At 40.1% G+C, this 16,074-nt stretch overlaps 1 protein-coding gene across 1 annotated transcript in view; it reads left to right on the forward strand.

Annotated features, from left to right (window-relative positions):
• CLDN16 (claudin 16) overlaps nt 1–15,696 on the forward strand; it is a 222,047-nt gene extending 206,351 nt beyond the window's left edge. Inside the window, exons 5-6 of the mRNA XM_044070905.1 lie at nt 8,112–8,303; nt 14,733–15,696. Coding sequence (XP_043926840.1) covers nt 8,112–8,303; nt 14,733–14,878 — 338 coding nt within the window. The 3' untranslated portion in view covers nt 14,879–15,696. The remainder of the gene's footprint in view (nt 1–8,111; nt 8,304–14,732) is intronic.
• The last annotated feature ends 378 nt before the right edge of the window (nt 15,697–16,074 follow it).

Genomic DNA, 16,074 nt, shown 5'->3' on the forward strand with positions numbered 1-16,074 from the left:
TGCGAATTGCCACTCCAATATCAAAGGCACAGCACTGCATTTAACAATGGATGTGCATACTGCAGGGATGTTTGACCACCTCATTAGCATACTATGCTTTACAACATTTCTCATTTGCATCTCATTAATTTTTAGGCCTTGCACATTAGTGTAAATAGCCTATATGAGTTGTGCCTTTGCTACATTCATTCATAAGCATCAGGAATAACCCTATCACATTTGCACAAGTGACTACCGAAAACATTGACTTAACTTTTAAAAAATGCTAACTATACATGTTTTATATATATATATATATATATATATGTGTGTGTGTGTGTGTGTGTGTGTGTTCTGTTACTTATTAGCTGAAGTGTGCAATATACAGTCCCTCCTTAGAGGTGCATGGGGGTTTGTGGTCCCTCCAAAATTGCAATTAACATTTTCTTTAAAAATGTGTATATGATATTTTTACAGTGATACTGCATTTTTTTCAACATTTTAACATATTTTGAAGTATATGGAAGTTCAGACCTGTGAGCTTTCTATAATACGGTTTCAGTGAAACCATATTAAAGAATTTGATGATGTTCATCGTGTTACAATGCTGCAGTCATTACACTTGGGTTATCCTGCCGTCAGGCGGTCCCGCAGTCGGCCAGAGTTCCAAAGTCTTGGTCCGGCATCGGTTGCTGTCACCTCCTCCCTGACGTCAGTGTGACAGGGGTATATAAGATGCAGCCGACACCATTTTCTTCAGTCTTTCTTGCCGCGCAGTGCCCGAAGCAGAAGCAGTTCACAACTGCCGGTCGGCCGACTCCTGAGATTTTCATTCCGAATCCAGAACTGAAGTCTTCTAAAAGAGCTAAGTACCCTGTTGGGGAAACTTTTTCTTGCCTCAGACCAATGTCAGTAAAAGTTAATAATTGTATTTCTTGTGGGAAGCAAATACCTCATAAGGATTTCCACTCATATTGTATTCCATGCCTAACCCTGACCACGACGTCACTGGTTGTCGGTTTTGTGCTAGGTTTAACAAGCGCACTATTAAACATCGGTTTGATTTTGCCCGACATTATTTTGGTAGAAAATTCAATTACACCATGCCGTCAGAAATTCCGATGACCGCAATGCATAAAAAACGCAAGGACAAGGACAGGCATCCGAGGCCCAAAATGCATGATGAGGCCTCTTCTAGGCCAGTCGCCAGTTCTCCAGTTTTCATCGAGGCGCTAACGCAGCCCCTGACGACCGCTTCCACACCACCACAGACCACCTCCAACTCCCACATGTAGCTGGCTGGGCCTTCAGATGCACTAGGCCTTCAGCTTACCGATCCTAAACCTACAGAGGAAACCGAAGTAGCTGAGCAATCCACAGCTACAGAGGGTGTTTCAGACCTACCCAGTTAACCATTAAACCCTCTGTTAAGTCTAAGCCCCCCTTAAAAGCAAAGAAACAGACACAACTCTCTCCAGGACAGGCTTCCATGCCTAAGAAACAAATGCTAAAAATGTCCGAGGACCTAATCACCCTGATCAGGGGGTCCCATCCCCTCCTGATAAAAGGCCCAGACAGGATGCAGACTATGAATCTTCTGACCAGGTGTCCATTTCCTCAGAATCTTCCTCGGACCTAGGATATTCTTTACCCCCTTATGAGGACTCTGATGCTGAGGAATCAATTCCATCAGCCTCTCCGCCTGAGGATTACTCCTTTGGGGAGACCTTACATACCATGAGGGAGCATTTCCATTGGGAAGGCCAGGATTACTCAGAATCCAAGAAAAGACTCAGAGACTTCCTTTTATTGCCTCAACACAGACCCCTTGCTATCCCACCAGTTTTAGACATTGTGGATGATGTGTACACCGAATCCAGTTTGAACCCTGACTCCTTAACCCCAGCCCCAGTTAAACCTGATAGATATTACAGAGTCCCTGACTCTCACAAATTTCTGTACAAAAGCCCTGTTGCTGACCCTGAAACTATTTCTCAGGGACCCAAAGGGACTAAGGTCACATCAGCAAAAGACCCAGTTCCCTCTGACAGAGATTCCAGAGCATTAGACAGATGGGGAAAGAAGGTATATACGTCTGCAACTTTAGCAATGAGAGCTTTGAATTGCCAGTTTCACATGCTAAAATATCAGCAATTTTTGATGTCTCAGTTGAAACAAAAGATGCTTCCAGATTCAGATCCTCCTAACTTAAAAGAAATACAGGATTTATTGCATGCAGCTGAACAAGTGGGAAAACATACTTTGCAATGTGGGTTTGATTCCTTAGAGGCCTCCTGTAGAGCAGCAGTTACAGGCTCTGTCATTAGAAGGCATGCTTGGTTAAAAGAACATACATTACCAGATCATGTTAAGGTCCAATTATTGGATGCACCTTTGCAGCAGGATGTGCTGTTTGGAGTTAAGGCAGAGGGGGTATTAAAGAAGATGGAGGATAAGGCAAAATCTATGCAAACAGTGAAAGATTTCTTACAGGTTCAGCCTCCTCGTTTTAGCAGAAATTGGCCAACAAAGAATTGGTCCTTTCCAGTCACAGATAGACCTCAAAGGGGCAGATACAGATGTCCAAGAGGTTAAGGTCAGACACAAGGCCCTTACAGGCCTCGACAATGGGGCACACCAGGCTAGAAAGAAGGGGAAGACAGGCCTCAATCTTATAAAAAACAGCTTCAATGACTTTCCACTACAGCTGCCAAACAGCTCTCTCTTGGCAGTCCCCTTAGGAGGAAAACTGGCACTTTTCTATCACAACTGGCATTGCATCACCAAAGACAAATGGGTTCTCAACATTGTATCTCAAGGTTACAGGTTCCATTTTCACACCCTGCCAAGGCTAAAAGGAATGCCAAATCTGCCATCAAATCAATGGGCAGAGGCTCAAAAACAAATTACAGCACTCATGGACATGAGAGCTATACAAAAGGTACCACCACAGGAACAAGGACAAGGATTTTACTCAAGACTCTTTCTGGTTCCCAGAAAGGACAAAGCCTGGAGACCCATTCTGGACCTTTCTACACTAAACACTTACCTGGATGTTCCGAAATTCAAGATGTTAACACTACAGCAGCTTCTTCCCATGCTGGGCAAGAAAGCTTGGCTCGTGACTTTGGACCTCAAAGAGGCATACCTGCATGTCCCTATCAGACAAAACTGCAGAAGATACCTCAGATTTCTAGCTGGTTCAATGCACTATCAATTCTCTGCACTGCCCTTTGGCTTATTTACTGTGCCCAGGGTCTTCACAAAGTGCCTGGCACCAGTAATTGCATTTTGCAGGCAAAAAGGAATTCAAATGTATCCATACCTGGACGACTGCCTGATTCAAGCAGAGAGCAAGGACATTCTACTAAAGTATCTGGCTTACGTAAAAAAGTTATTAAGTTTCCTGGGGTACACAGTAAATGAAAAGAAATCAAAACTAGTGCCCTCACAACAGATAATATTCCTGGGTGCCAGCTTGAACACAACGGCCCAGATGGCTTATCTCACGCCAGACAAGCAAGGACAACTGACTCAATATTTTCAATTAATGGCAACAAAGACCCAACTTCCTGCAAGAAAAATTCTGCAGGCCTTGGGCTACATGGCATCTTGCATACTACTAATTCCATATGCCAGACTGCATATGAGGAAACTACAATGGTTCCTAAAGAGCGTATGGTCTCAACACTGTCAAAGTTTGGAAACAGTTATACCACTAATTCCTTGCCTACAACAGGAGTTTCGATGGTGGGCACAAGCTTGTCACCTCAACAAGGGGCAGCCTTTCACTCAACCCACAGCCAGGCAGACACTGACAACAGATGCATCGGATTATGCCTGGGGAGCACACATGGCAGGAAAATGTATCCAGGGCGAGTGGCTCACAAAGCAAAGACATCTCCACATCAATCAAAAAGAGATGCTAGCTGTACAAAATGCTATTATAGCTTTCAAGGACCTACTGCATCCAGGACAATTACTACTAAAGACAGACAACGCCATAGTTATGTGGTACATAAACAAGCAAGGGGGCACACACTCCTACCCCCTCTGCAGACAAGCCATGACCTTGTGGAACACAGCTCTAAACTACCAAGTTCATCTGCAAGCACAATTCCTGCCAGGAGAGGAAAAACACACTGGCAGACAACCTAAGCAGAAACATTATGGACCCACATGAATGGGAACTGAACCCACAAATATTCAGAATGATAACACAAAAATGGTGGAGCCCGGACATAGATCTGTTTGGTACCCCCAAAGAAATGCCAATTACAGAAATTCTGCACAAGGAACTACCATCCACAAGCATGGAAAGTGGATGCCCTCTCATTCAGCTGGAAAAAACTACAAGTATACACTTTCCCTCCTTTACCTCTCCTTCCAAAGGTACTCATAAAAGCCAGGCAGGAAGAGCCAAAAATTATCTTGATTGCACCAGACTGGCCATGCCAGCACTGGTACCCAATCTTAAAGAACTTAACACAAGAACCACCCTGGATTTTACCACAAATCCCACAGTTGCTGACACAGCACAACAATCAGATACTTCACAGCCAGCTAAAGACCTTAAATCTAGCTGCATGGAAAATTCCTTAGTCAAGCAAGCAATGCCTCTCTCCAAAGCTGTTATGGATATCATTCTGGAGGCCAGAAGGCCTAGTACCAGGAAAGCATACTCGGATAAATGGAAGAGATTCTGTGCCTGGAACCAAGTGCACAGCCTTGACCCTCTTGTCCCAAACATTCCTCAGATACTGCAATACTTAACTGAGATGCTGGACAAGGGCCTCTCATCCATCAAGATCCATGCCTCAGCTATCTCTGCTCATTACAACACGGATCCACCAATTTTTTCTAATCCTTTGCTCAAACAATACCTCAGAGGGGCTAAAAACATAAGACCGCCCCATAGAGCACCTACACCAACTTGGGACCTCAACTTTGTTTTGGAAAAATTAACTTTACCTCCTTTTGAGTCAGCTAACACAGCCAAATTAAAATACATCTCTTGGAAAACTGCTCTGCTACTGGCAATAACATCAGCATGAAGAGTTTCAGAATTGCAGGCACTAATGGCAGAGGAACTTTTCCTCATCTTCCACCAGGACAAGGTGTCTTTAAGAACTAACCCTATGTTTATGCCAAAGGTGGTATCAAGTGTGGCTCTAAACCAAACTATTCACTTGCCAACTTTTTATCCAAAACCACAGAACAAAGGGGAGAGACTACTACATTCTTTGGACATTCACAGACAGTTACGCTTCTACTTGGACAAAACCAAAGCTTTCAGAAAATCTGAGCAATTATTGATAGCATACACTGCAGGAGCACAGGGAAAAGCCATTTCAAAGCAGGCTATTTCAAAATGGATAGGGCACTGTATACATTTCTGCTATACCCACCATGGGAAACCTGTACCTAGCAGCATTAGATCTCACTCCACCAGGGCAACAGCCACTTCAACTGCCTACCTCAGAGGAGTACCTACCAAGGATATTTTGGAAGCAGCAACATGGAGTTCTGTGCATACCTTCACCAAACATTACCATTTGCCTTTATATTCCAAATCCAGAGCTGGCTTCGCCACTGCTGTACTGCAGGGCCTTATAGCCACCCCTAATGCCTTATAGATCCAGCCTCCCTACCTCAGCTTTGGGATTCCACCCAAGTGTAATGACTGCAGCAGTGTAACACGATGAACATAATACAGTTTTGTACCTACCATAAATGTAGATGTTTGAGTGTAAACACTGCTGCAATCCAGGTTACCCTCCCTCCTTCTCCTCTTACTTTCTGGTATTTACCTAGGGCATCTACCCTTTATTACCTATGGGGAGTATTTGCTGGTAACCAAAAATGGTTGTTTGCTTTTCTTTTGTACTTTTTACTAGCAATTTGAATTGCCTACCTATTTAGGGGCACCTGACATCTGGGGCAAGAAAAAGTGAAGAAAATGGCATCGGCTGCATCTTATATACTCCTGTTGCACTGACGTCAGGGAGGAGGTGACAGCAACCGACGCTGGACCAAGACTTTGGAACTCTAGCTGACTGCGGGACCGCCTGACGGCAGGATAACCCAAGTGTAATGACTGCAGTAGTGTTTACACTTGAACATCTACATTTATGGTAGGTACAAAACTGTACTTTCTGTGATTATGTATCTCTGTGTGTGTTTTGTGTTTTTATGTGTGCATGTGTGTGTATGCATGGGTAATATGACTTGACATCTAGCATCGCTCTATGCATCAAAATGCTGAGTAAGTAAATAAAATATGGATTGATGATTTCTATGTATATTTTAAAGTATTTAAGCTTTACCTTAGACTTAATTATGAGTATTTTTTTTCTGTAACAGAAAAAAACATTAAAGCGGTACATATTAATTTCCATCTTTAGTTTCTAAATGCACTCAAAATATAAATACAAAACAAGTCATCCTGATCAAAAATAATATGAATTAGTGCATCCCTCAAGTAATTTGAATTAAGAGCATGGCTTCATTTGGCATAATGGTTAAGGCCTTCCCCTTCCCAGATGAAAGGTACATGATCTGATTCTGACCTGTGGTTATTAGCTGGGATTGTAATAGTCTGCAGACTGATAGCCTAGTATATACCCATGAAGCTAATAGTTTGAGCATTTATATAACAGTTAAGGTGCTTACCTCACAGAAACAAGGTAAAGGCTTTGATTCTCACTGTTGAAAGAGAATTTGGCTAAACTTAAAATGGCCCACAAAAGCAGCTAGCCTAATACTTACCTATAATTCTAATATTTGTAGAAGATTTGTTCCAGGAAAGACTGCACCAAGAATAACAAATCGGTTGACAATGCACACTGTCAGCTTTAACACAAACAAGCTTTTTTTTTTTTTTTTTTTTTTCACAAACAACTGTTTCTGCAGGGGACAACCCCCTACAAATCTCCACACTCTACATCTCTAACTATGCTTACTGCAAGGTCATGCAGCTTTGAGAATAATGACAAATGTCCTTACCTAACCCCCCACCCACCCCCTGAAGTTTCAAATCTTGCTGATTTTAATGGCAGAGTCTCATTAAAAAATAAGAGTTAATGGAAAATGATTGACTATTCCAGTTTCAAGTTTTCTCTGTACATTTATGCCAGGCAGCCTTGTCAGAAAGGTTTGGGAAGTTATCCATATCTGCAGTATCGGGCACCAATTACATTTGTTATGACTGGCAAAGATTTCTCTGACTTGTTCTAGCATGTCAATTTAAACGTTTCTTTTTTCAGTTTTATTGATGATAATTTAGGTTCTAGCCAATGTTGTATACGGTTTGATAATCCCCTCTTCACATTACGGCAATGCTCACTTTGTGGAAGTGCATTGAGTTACACTAGCACAAAGCTCATCTCTGGACAGCCACTGTGAATAAATCAGGCAAAACATACCCAATATCATAGCAAGATATGCTGGACTAATGATGATAAAATGACAATAATATACCATTGTTTATTACTTATTGTTTGTAATTACTTTGCTGTGTTTGTGATCACACTGCTTGTTTTATGATTCACTTATTGTAAAGTATTGCCATAACAGTTTGGGTCATGCCTGAAAAGGATCTTTGGACCAGTGTACCTACTCAAGTAAACAAATGATAAATAAAAAAACTTCAGAAAAAAAAAATTCTGCTCCTTTGTTTTCCAAAATGAAGCTTAAATTATGTTTTAATACCTACTGCTTTGCCAAAATTGGCATTTTATGAAAATACATTGAGCTGACATGATGAATTTATTACTACATTTAAAACATTATCCCAATGCAGAGCCTAGCATTCCACTGAAACCGAGGTATCTGTACATAAATGTATTCCATCTATCTGCACCAGCAGTGCACTGAATCTCCAACGTTTAGTAGACTACTATCTAAATCAGTTCTTATTTACTCCTTTGTTAACCGATAGAGCAAACTAGTCCAATTGGGTGCAAAAATAATTTAAATAATGACAGCAGAGTTTTCATTAATAAGCATAAAGCCTTTAACTTATAATGATTTGATAGCATGATGATTAATGTGTAATTAGCTTTGTAATATGCTAGATCTAGTAGGAGTAAACGTTTTGTTTTACTCTGATGATTCTCTCCACTGCTTTACAGGTCTGCCAGGCATGATTGGCTCAGTGTGGTATGCCATTGATGTTTATGTGGAGCGTTCCACCCTGGTGTTTAACAATGTGTTCCTTGGGATTCAGTATCAGTTTGGCTGGTCCTGTTGGCTTGGAATGATGGGATCAATGGGATGCTTCCTCGGTGGATCTTTGCTCACATGCTGCCTGTATATATTCAAAGGTAAGGACATTATTTTCACTAAGGTACATGTCACTCTCTTACTTTGGACACAATAGAAGAGTCTTCGTGGGTTCTGTTCAAGCAGCTTTATTTTATACAAACACATCACTATAGACGTTTACTTTTACTAACTTTAACTTATATACAAACTAAACTGCGATTATGCATGGTCTCACTGTGGCTGCTCTTTCAAAATGGCACTAGGGATTGCATGTGTCTGGAATTTATACGTGCATGTACAGTCTTTAACATGCTTCTTAAAGACACAGCACACATCACATACACTCTGATCTTCAGTACGCATCTTACTTTCATACACTTTGACATGAGTAAGACATTCTTTTACAAGATTTATATGATTTCTTGAATAAAAAAATGGAAGTTGAAAAATGCAGAGCTAAAATACAGACTCAGATGCCCTCCACAGGGGGTGAAACCTGTGTCAGTATATAAGTGATCAGTAAATGATGCCAAAGAGCTGAGGGACTCTGTGAAGAAGGGAAAAGCAAAACAGAACATGATCTCATATCCACTATCTGTTTCATTTTTGAAGATTGAGCTATATGCTCTAGGGACCTAAACCTCATCACCACAATAAACAGAACATGCTGGAGGGATAGATTCCGGTCCCAGAGACTTCCCATACTCTGGAACAAACTACCTATCTATATCAAACAAAGCTCCTCATTAGCACTTTTCAAGAAAAATCTTGATGATTGGATGGGAAATAGGAAATTCACCCCGAGGATCACTTCTGTGGCTCTGCTCGACAGTGGCACAGGAAAATAATTTTCTTTGGTGGCGAAAGCCAGGGTACATGTGGCTAGGCTTATATAGGCCCTAGGGCCAATAGCCTAGTACCTACCTATGAACCTATGAACCTATGAACAATGGTCAAGCTCTGTTCCTCGTGAGTATCTTGATCGGTCAGCATTCTTTACCACTATCACATATTTGAGCCCTTCTTCACTAGACAGACAGAGAGAGAGAAAAATAAAAGGTTAATGGATAACTGGAAGCTCCAGGAAGAAACTAGAAACAATCCCTGACAGTTACGCCCCACCCCACCGCCCGTGTTGAGACTGCTAGCCTGATTGTAGTAATCAAAACAAAGAGATAGGGAATGCACAACAATTGTGACCACTATAGAAAACAAACAAACAAAAAACACTAACCACTGAAGACTGCAGTGCTAAAACAATGACTGAAGATTAAACACAAGCACTGCAATATCACCACAAAGAGAGAGTAGAGCATAGAAAACAGTGTACATCTTTAATATAGGGAAGGACAGAGATCCAAACTGAAAGGAAGTGTTATAAAAGCAGAAGCTTAAGCAAACATATGTTAATGATAGTCATTGCAATAACTATCAACACAGAGACTAGGGTTCTGTTTGCAGTTTTTTTAAGCAAATGCTACAGCAATGAATTACATGGGATGTCCTAAAAATATTATTTAAACACTATAGAAAGATGGATACGTATCTGAAAGAGAAGAAGTAGACCATGTTTACAGATCAGAATGATAGCCTAAGTATACTCCATTCATTTTTACTTATATGTTAGGAATGAATTTGGATTTATTAATGAACAGGCATCCTTAGACAGAAAGTTGATTGCAAAATGGTTCAGAATGATCACATTGTCTGACAAAAACATAATTATAGTGGCATGAGAGAAGAAAAAAGGTTAGAAAGCAAGAGCATTTAAAACAGTAGTTTAAGGAAACCTGAAGATGCTCAAAGAGTAATGGTTGAGTTATTAAAGGAGATTACTGGTATGAGTGAAAAATCCATGTCTTATTTGTTAAGAATGTATTGAGAAGAACTGAACTATACACATGATTTAACAAGAAGAGACTCAAAGTGTAATGTATGCAAACTTTAAATCTAAATTGTTTTATTGCAATTTGTGAAATGGGAGAGAGAGAGAGAGACTAAGCAGGGGAGTTTCAGGGAAAGAATGTCCTTGTGAAAACACCAGTGAAGAAGTTCTAACACATGTTTTGGCATAATGACCTTTATATAATAAGATCAGAAATTATCTGCTTTTAATAATTTTTGACCAAATGATATGAAGTAAATTCCAAAAGCTTCGGATGAACTAGTAGGTTGGTATTCAGCACTAGGAATGAAAACACCACTAAGTGCTTGGCAAGTAGTTTAGCCATGATGCAGAAATAAAGTTCCTTTAAATGTTAATGTAGCTACATGAAGACATATAAAGTATTGCGGTATTTTTAGTGTGTTTCCATATATTTTAAGTGATTTGAGAGGAATAGATGCACTGTAGTTGTAATGACTTTTAAAGTCAACATAACTAATAAACTTGAATAGACTTGACTTTGTGAGCAGAAGAAAACAACTGAGAATTTATAAGATCAGAAGGGCTGTATCAGAATTATTGATCTTCATATCAGCTGTAATGGAGGGTATGACCTGTGTCCATTTTTGAGCTCCTATTTCTTTACAAAACTAGGACATCTTCAAACAACCCTACTAAGAATTTAATATATGCCAAAAATAAACAAGACTCACTGGAGGGATAGGTTTTTAACTCAATGTATTCCCAGCAAGCGGAATAAGATGCCACTGCAAGTCAAGCAAAATATTGCTTTGTCTGCCTTTAAGACTAGTCTAGATAATTGGATGGGTAGACAGAAATGTATACCAGGGTTATCATGTACAGTATTTGAGCACTGTTATACGCCTGTCAGTGCTGGTAAGAACTTTTAAGTATATCTATTTAAAGGTGTATATGGCCAGGCATCATACTGTTCTTGGGTAAACTTATGTCTCTTTAAAGGTGTATATGGCCAGGCATCGTACTGTTCTTGTGATCACTTATGTCTATTTAAAGGTGCATATGGCTAGGCATCGTATTGTTCTTTTGATCACTTATGTCTATTTAAAGGTGTATATGGCCAGGCATCGTACTGTTCTTGTGATCACTTATGTCTATTTAAAGGTGCATATGGTTAGGCATCATACTGTTCTTGTGATCACTTATGTCTATTTAAAGGTGTATATGGTTAGGCATCGTACTGTTCTTGTGATCACTTATGTCTATTTAAAGATGTATATGGTCAGGCATCGTACTGTTCTTGTGATCACTTATGTCTATTTAAACGTGCATATGGTTAGGCATCGTACTGTTCTCATGATCACTTATGTCTATTTAAAGATGTATATGGTCAGGCATCGTACTGTTCTTGTGATCACTTATGTCTATTTAAAGGTGCATATGGTTAGGCATCGTACTGTTCTTGTGATCACTTATGTCTATTTAAAGATGTATATGGTCAGGCATCGTACTGTTCTTGTGATCACTTATGTCTATTTAAAGATGTATATGGTCAGGTATCGTACTGTTCTCGTGATCACTTATGTCTATTTAAAGATGTATATGGTCAGGCATCGTACTGTTCTTGTGATCACTTATGTCTATTTAAAGATGTATATGGTCAGGTATCGTACTGTTCTCGTGATCACTTATGTCTATTTAAAGATGTATATGGTCAGGCATCGTATTGTTCTTGTGATCACTTATGTCTATTTAAAGATGTATATGGTCAGGCATCGTACTGTTCTCGTGATCACTTATGTCTATTTAAAGATGTATATGGTCAGGCATCGTACTGTTCTCGTGATCACTTATGTCTATTTAAAGATGTATATGGTCAGGCATCGTACTGTTCTTGTGATCACTTGCCTAGTAGTGTTCCTTTGTACTGATTTGCTTTTGAATTTTTAAGTATTTCTGTTTACATCTTTTCTCTGTTAAGTGACCTGTAAAGATAATTGTTTGTTGAATTTTGAACTCCGTGATAAAAAAGAGACTGACTCAGGAATTCATTAAATGTCCTAGTGCAAGCCATCTAGCTTGCACTAGAAAGGCCCTTCCAGTGTGATGTGCCCATTTGTGATTCAAAAGCATGCTAGCCATGATGAGGTCAGACCTCATTATCAGTTAATTTGCATGTTTCCTGAATCACAGGTGCTACCATGACTTGCAGATCATGGCTGATCTGCATGTCATGGTAGTACCCTGCTGCACACATCATGGTAGTACCCTGCTGCACACATCATGGTAGTACCCTGCTGCACACATCATGGTAGTACCCTGCTGCACACATCATGGTAGTACCCTGCTGCACACATCATGGTAGTACCCTGCTGCACACATCATGGTAGTACCCTGCTGCACACATCATGGTAGTACCCTGCTGCACACATCATGGTAGTACCCTGCTGCACACATCATGGTAGTACCCTGCTGCACACATCATGGTAGTACCCTGCTGCACACATCATGGTAGTACCCTGCTGCACACATCATGGTAGTACCCTGCTGCACACATCATGGTAGTACCCTGCTGCACACATCATGGTAGTACCCTGCTGCACACATCATGGTAGTACCCTGCTGCACACATCATGGTAGTACCCTGCTGCTCATGTAGGTACTTGTAGTGGAGTCTTCCTCTAACCATTCTCACAAACACATGCAGTTGCACAATCATGTATACACACAAACACTACATTCCCTGCATCCATCCCTACCCTCCTGTGGTCTCTTCAACACCCATAATACTTCAGTGCCATTTTGGCACGTATGAATTAGGCCCTGGTGATCTACTGTATCCACGCACCCTCTGATAGGCCCTGGTGGTCTACTGTATCCACCACCCTCTGATCCCTATTATGATGTGGGTGCTACTATGATAATTTAAAGTGTCAGCATTGGTGGTCTAGTGTTTCACCCCATCCCCCCAATCCTCATACTAATGTTGGTATTATATCACCTAAGAGTATAAGACTTGGTTTCCTGTGGTGTACTGCCCAATCCCTGTCATGCTGTATGTGCATTAGGTACCTTAAAGGAGTATTTATCGGTGTCTAGTGTATCCCCCACCACACTGTCCCCATAGTAATGCTGTTGCCATTACGACACTTAAGATTGTACCCAGTGCCCCCATCCCCATCATTCTGTTATGTGCCTTAGGGAAGTCATTCCTGCTGTCTAGTGCATTCCCCCATCACTATAGTAATGTTGGTGGCAGTACAGCACTGTACAGTGTGTATCCCCCCAACTTCCCTGGTCCCCATATTAATGACGGTGCCGGTACAGCACTGTACAGTGTGTATCCCCCCCCACTTCCCTGGTCCCCATATTAATGGTGGTACCAGTACAGCACTGTACAATATGTATCCCCCCACTTCCCTGGTCCCTATACTAATGGTGGTGCCGTTTCAGCACTGTACAGTGTGTACCCCCCACTTCCCAGGTCCCCATACTAATGGTGGAGCCGGTACAGCACTGTACAATTTGTATCCCCCCACTTCCCTGATCCCTATACTAATGGTGGTGCCGGTTCAGCACTGTACAGTGTGCACCCCCCCCACTTCCCAGGTCCTCATACTAATGGTGGAGCCAGTACAGCACTATTTAACTTTCTTTCTGCAGTCCGTGGTTCCCCCCACTCCCAGTCCCTGTTTTGATGCTGGTGCCATTGTGGCACTTTTACAGTAAACCCTAGTGTTTAGTGGTTCCCAAACACCACTTTCCTGTATAGTGGTTGAACCAACCTTTTGGCTGAGTTTGCTACTGCAATCTGGTGGGGGTGGCCATGCTGATCTACAAGGCCAAACACTTTATTGAATTGCTTGGTTATGTAAATGGCTTCCTATAATGATTCTGGGGAGGGAGCATATGGTTAATAATCATATTCCTCTCCCCCCAGAATGCCGGAGCAAGCATTTCATGCTGCTACACGTCTTCATGTTGGAGGGCCATGTAGCAACATATAAGGGTGCTTGCTGAATACATAACGCATACCATGGCAACTAGTCGCAGTACATTTATGAATCTGGCCCTGAATGTGAAGCCTAGGTGGCCTACATTAATTTTCTTTCATGTGGTAAAACAGATATGATTGACAGACAGCTAGCAGTCTGATTTGTCAGACTTCCTTGTTCATTTTACAAATAAAACTCTGCATATCCTAACATGAGATGCCTGTATTTATTATACATTGATAACTAGGTCTATCATTGATACAATATATATTTTATTCATTTATCTAAATGGTGAAGTCTTTCTGAGCGTCTGATTTTAGGAAACATAAAATGCTAGCAGCCACAAATACACCTCATATCATTAACGTGGATGTGAAAGATAAGGCAAGAAATTGTATAGCATGTTACCAAACTGTTAGTGACTCCTAAAAGCTTTTCCTTATAGCAATTCTGTAAAAGTAATTTCAACAGCAGTTAAATACTTTTACTAAAGAGAAAGACCAATTCATTGTAACAATGCATGTATTGACTAAGAAAGTATGTTAATTTTTTTAATGTGCTCATACTCTGTATATACAAAATATATTTGCAAAACTTTTATAACTTAAGCATTTGTTTCTCTCTAACAGATATGGATTCAAGAAGAAATCAGTCTTTGTATCACTCATCCAGAACTGCTAAGCTGTATCCTCATCCTGGTCCTGGTTCCACAAAATCATGGCAGCCATGTAGAACAACAACATCAGAAATGTATGCAATGCATACAAGGGTGTAGAAAGACAAACAGATGAATTATATCATTTTTAAGTAAAAAATATGCTTCATACACAATAAAATCTAAATTCAACAAATAGCAACCTACAACACCTCAGGACATAATATTTAACATGATAAAACCAAACTCCACTAAAAAATAAACCACATGGTTGGCCATTTTTGATACTGTTTCCTTGCTGGTTGGTTCGTTTCATCACTGGATTTTGGCTTTGTCGTCGTTTTTCCACCTGAACATTTCTTGGTAAAATTTAACATGTCACAGTGCCATGTGCAAGCTTTGTTCATATTACATTTTTCCTAAAAGATAATGTGGTATTATTTTAGTATATATGACAGACACTTTGCAATGTAATGGTCCACATCTCCACATCATATGATGACATTGGCTGACTTAATTACTCACTATGTCTTTAACATTGCTAAATCATTTGCCTATTTCAATCAAGTTGAAAGTGCCATAATTAATGCCATAATTCAAATGAAGAATGTATTCTATTTGAAAAGGCAGTGATTCATATTTACATTAAATGTATCAGAAAGGTGCAACAGGTGAAAAACGCAAGTAAATAGTATGCATTCTTATATGTTACAAAGTAGTTTATTTTCAGTTGTACTCTATTTACCATAGAATGTGGTTAACATTTTGTTACAGAAAAATATGTGTGTAAAAACAGTATTTAACTTTGCTTTTGTCTGAAGACAGCTTTCTTCATAATTGCTCTTGTACATCAAGTTGCCAGTTATTTGCATTAACTTTTGAATCTACTTTAAAGCTGGATATTTAAATACATATACAGTCCTTTCCTTGCAATCTCTTTTACATATAGCTGAAAGCAGCTAAAATCTGATACCTGTGGGTTATATAAAGCATTGCATTTGGTATGAGGAGAGTTTCTGCATTTTCATTCAAATTAATCCATATAAAAAGCTTGTTCATTGCTTAGCTCTATGTAAAAAGTAAACATCTGCTACATACTAGAACATGATCCTAGGATGCTATAAGATGCTTAGAAAATACCTGGTGGTTAAGAACTGGAAAAGGAGAGAAAAGCATTCTTTGCAAAGAACACCTCGTGCATGATGAAAAATTACATTTCTGTTGAAATGGAGAAGAAGAAACTCATGTTTTGCTGCAAGCCCGCATCATATGATTTAATCCTGGTAGGCAATGGAAATGTTTATAGGCCCCATGGT

This window comes from Protopterus annectens, chromosome 4.part1 (assembly GCF_019279795.1).
Source record: "Protopterus annectens isolate FY-2018-M chromosome 4.part1, PAN1.0, whole genome shotgun sequence".
Lineage (NCBI taxonomy): Eukaryota > Metazoa > Chordata > Ceratodontiformes > Protopteridae > Protopterus > Protopterus annectens.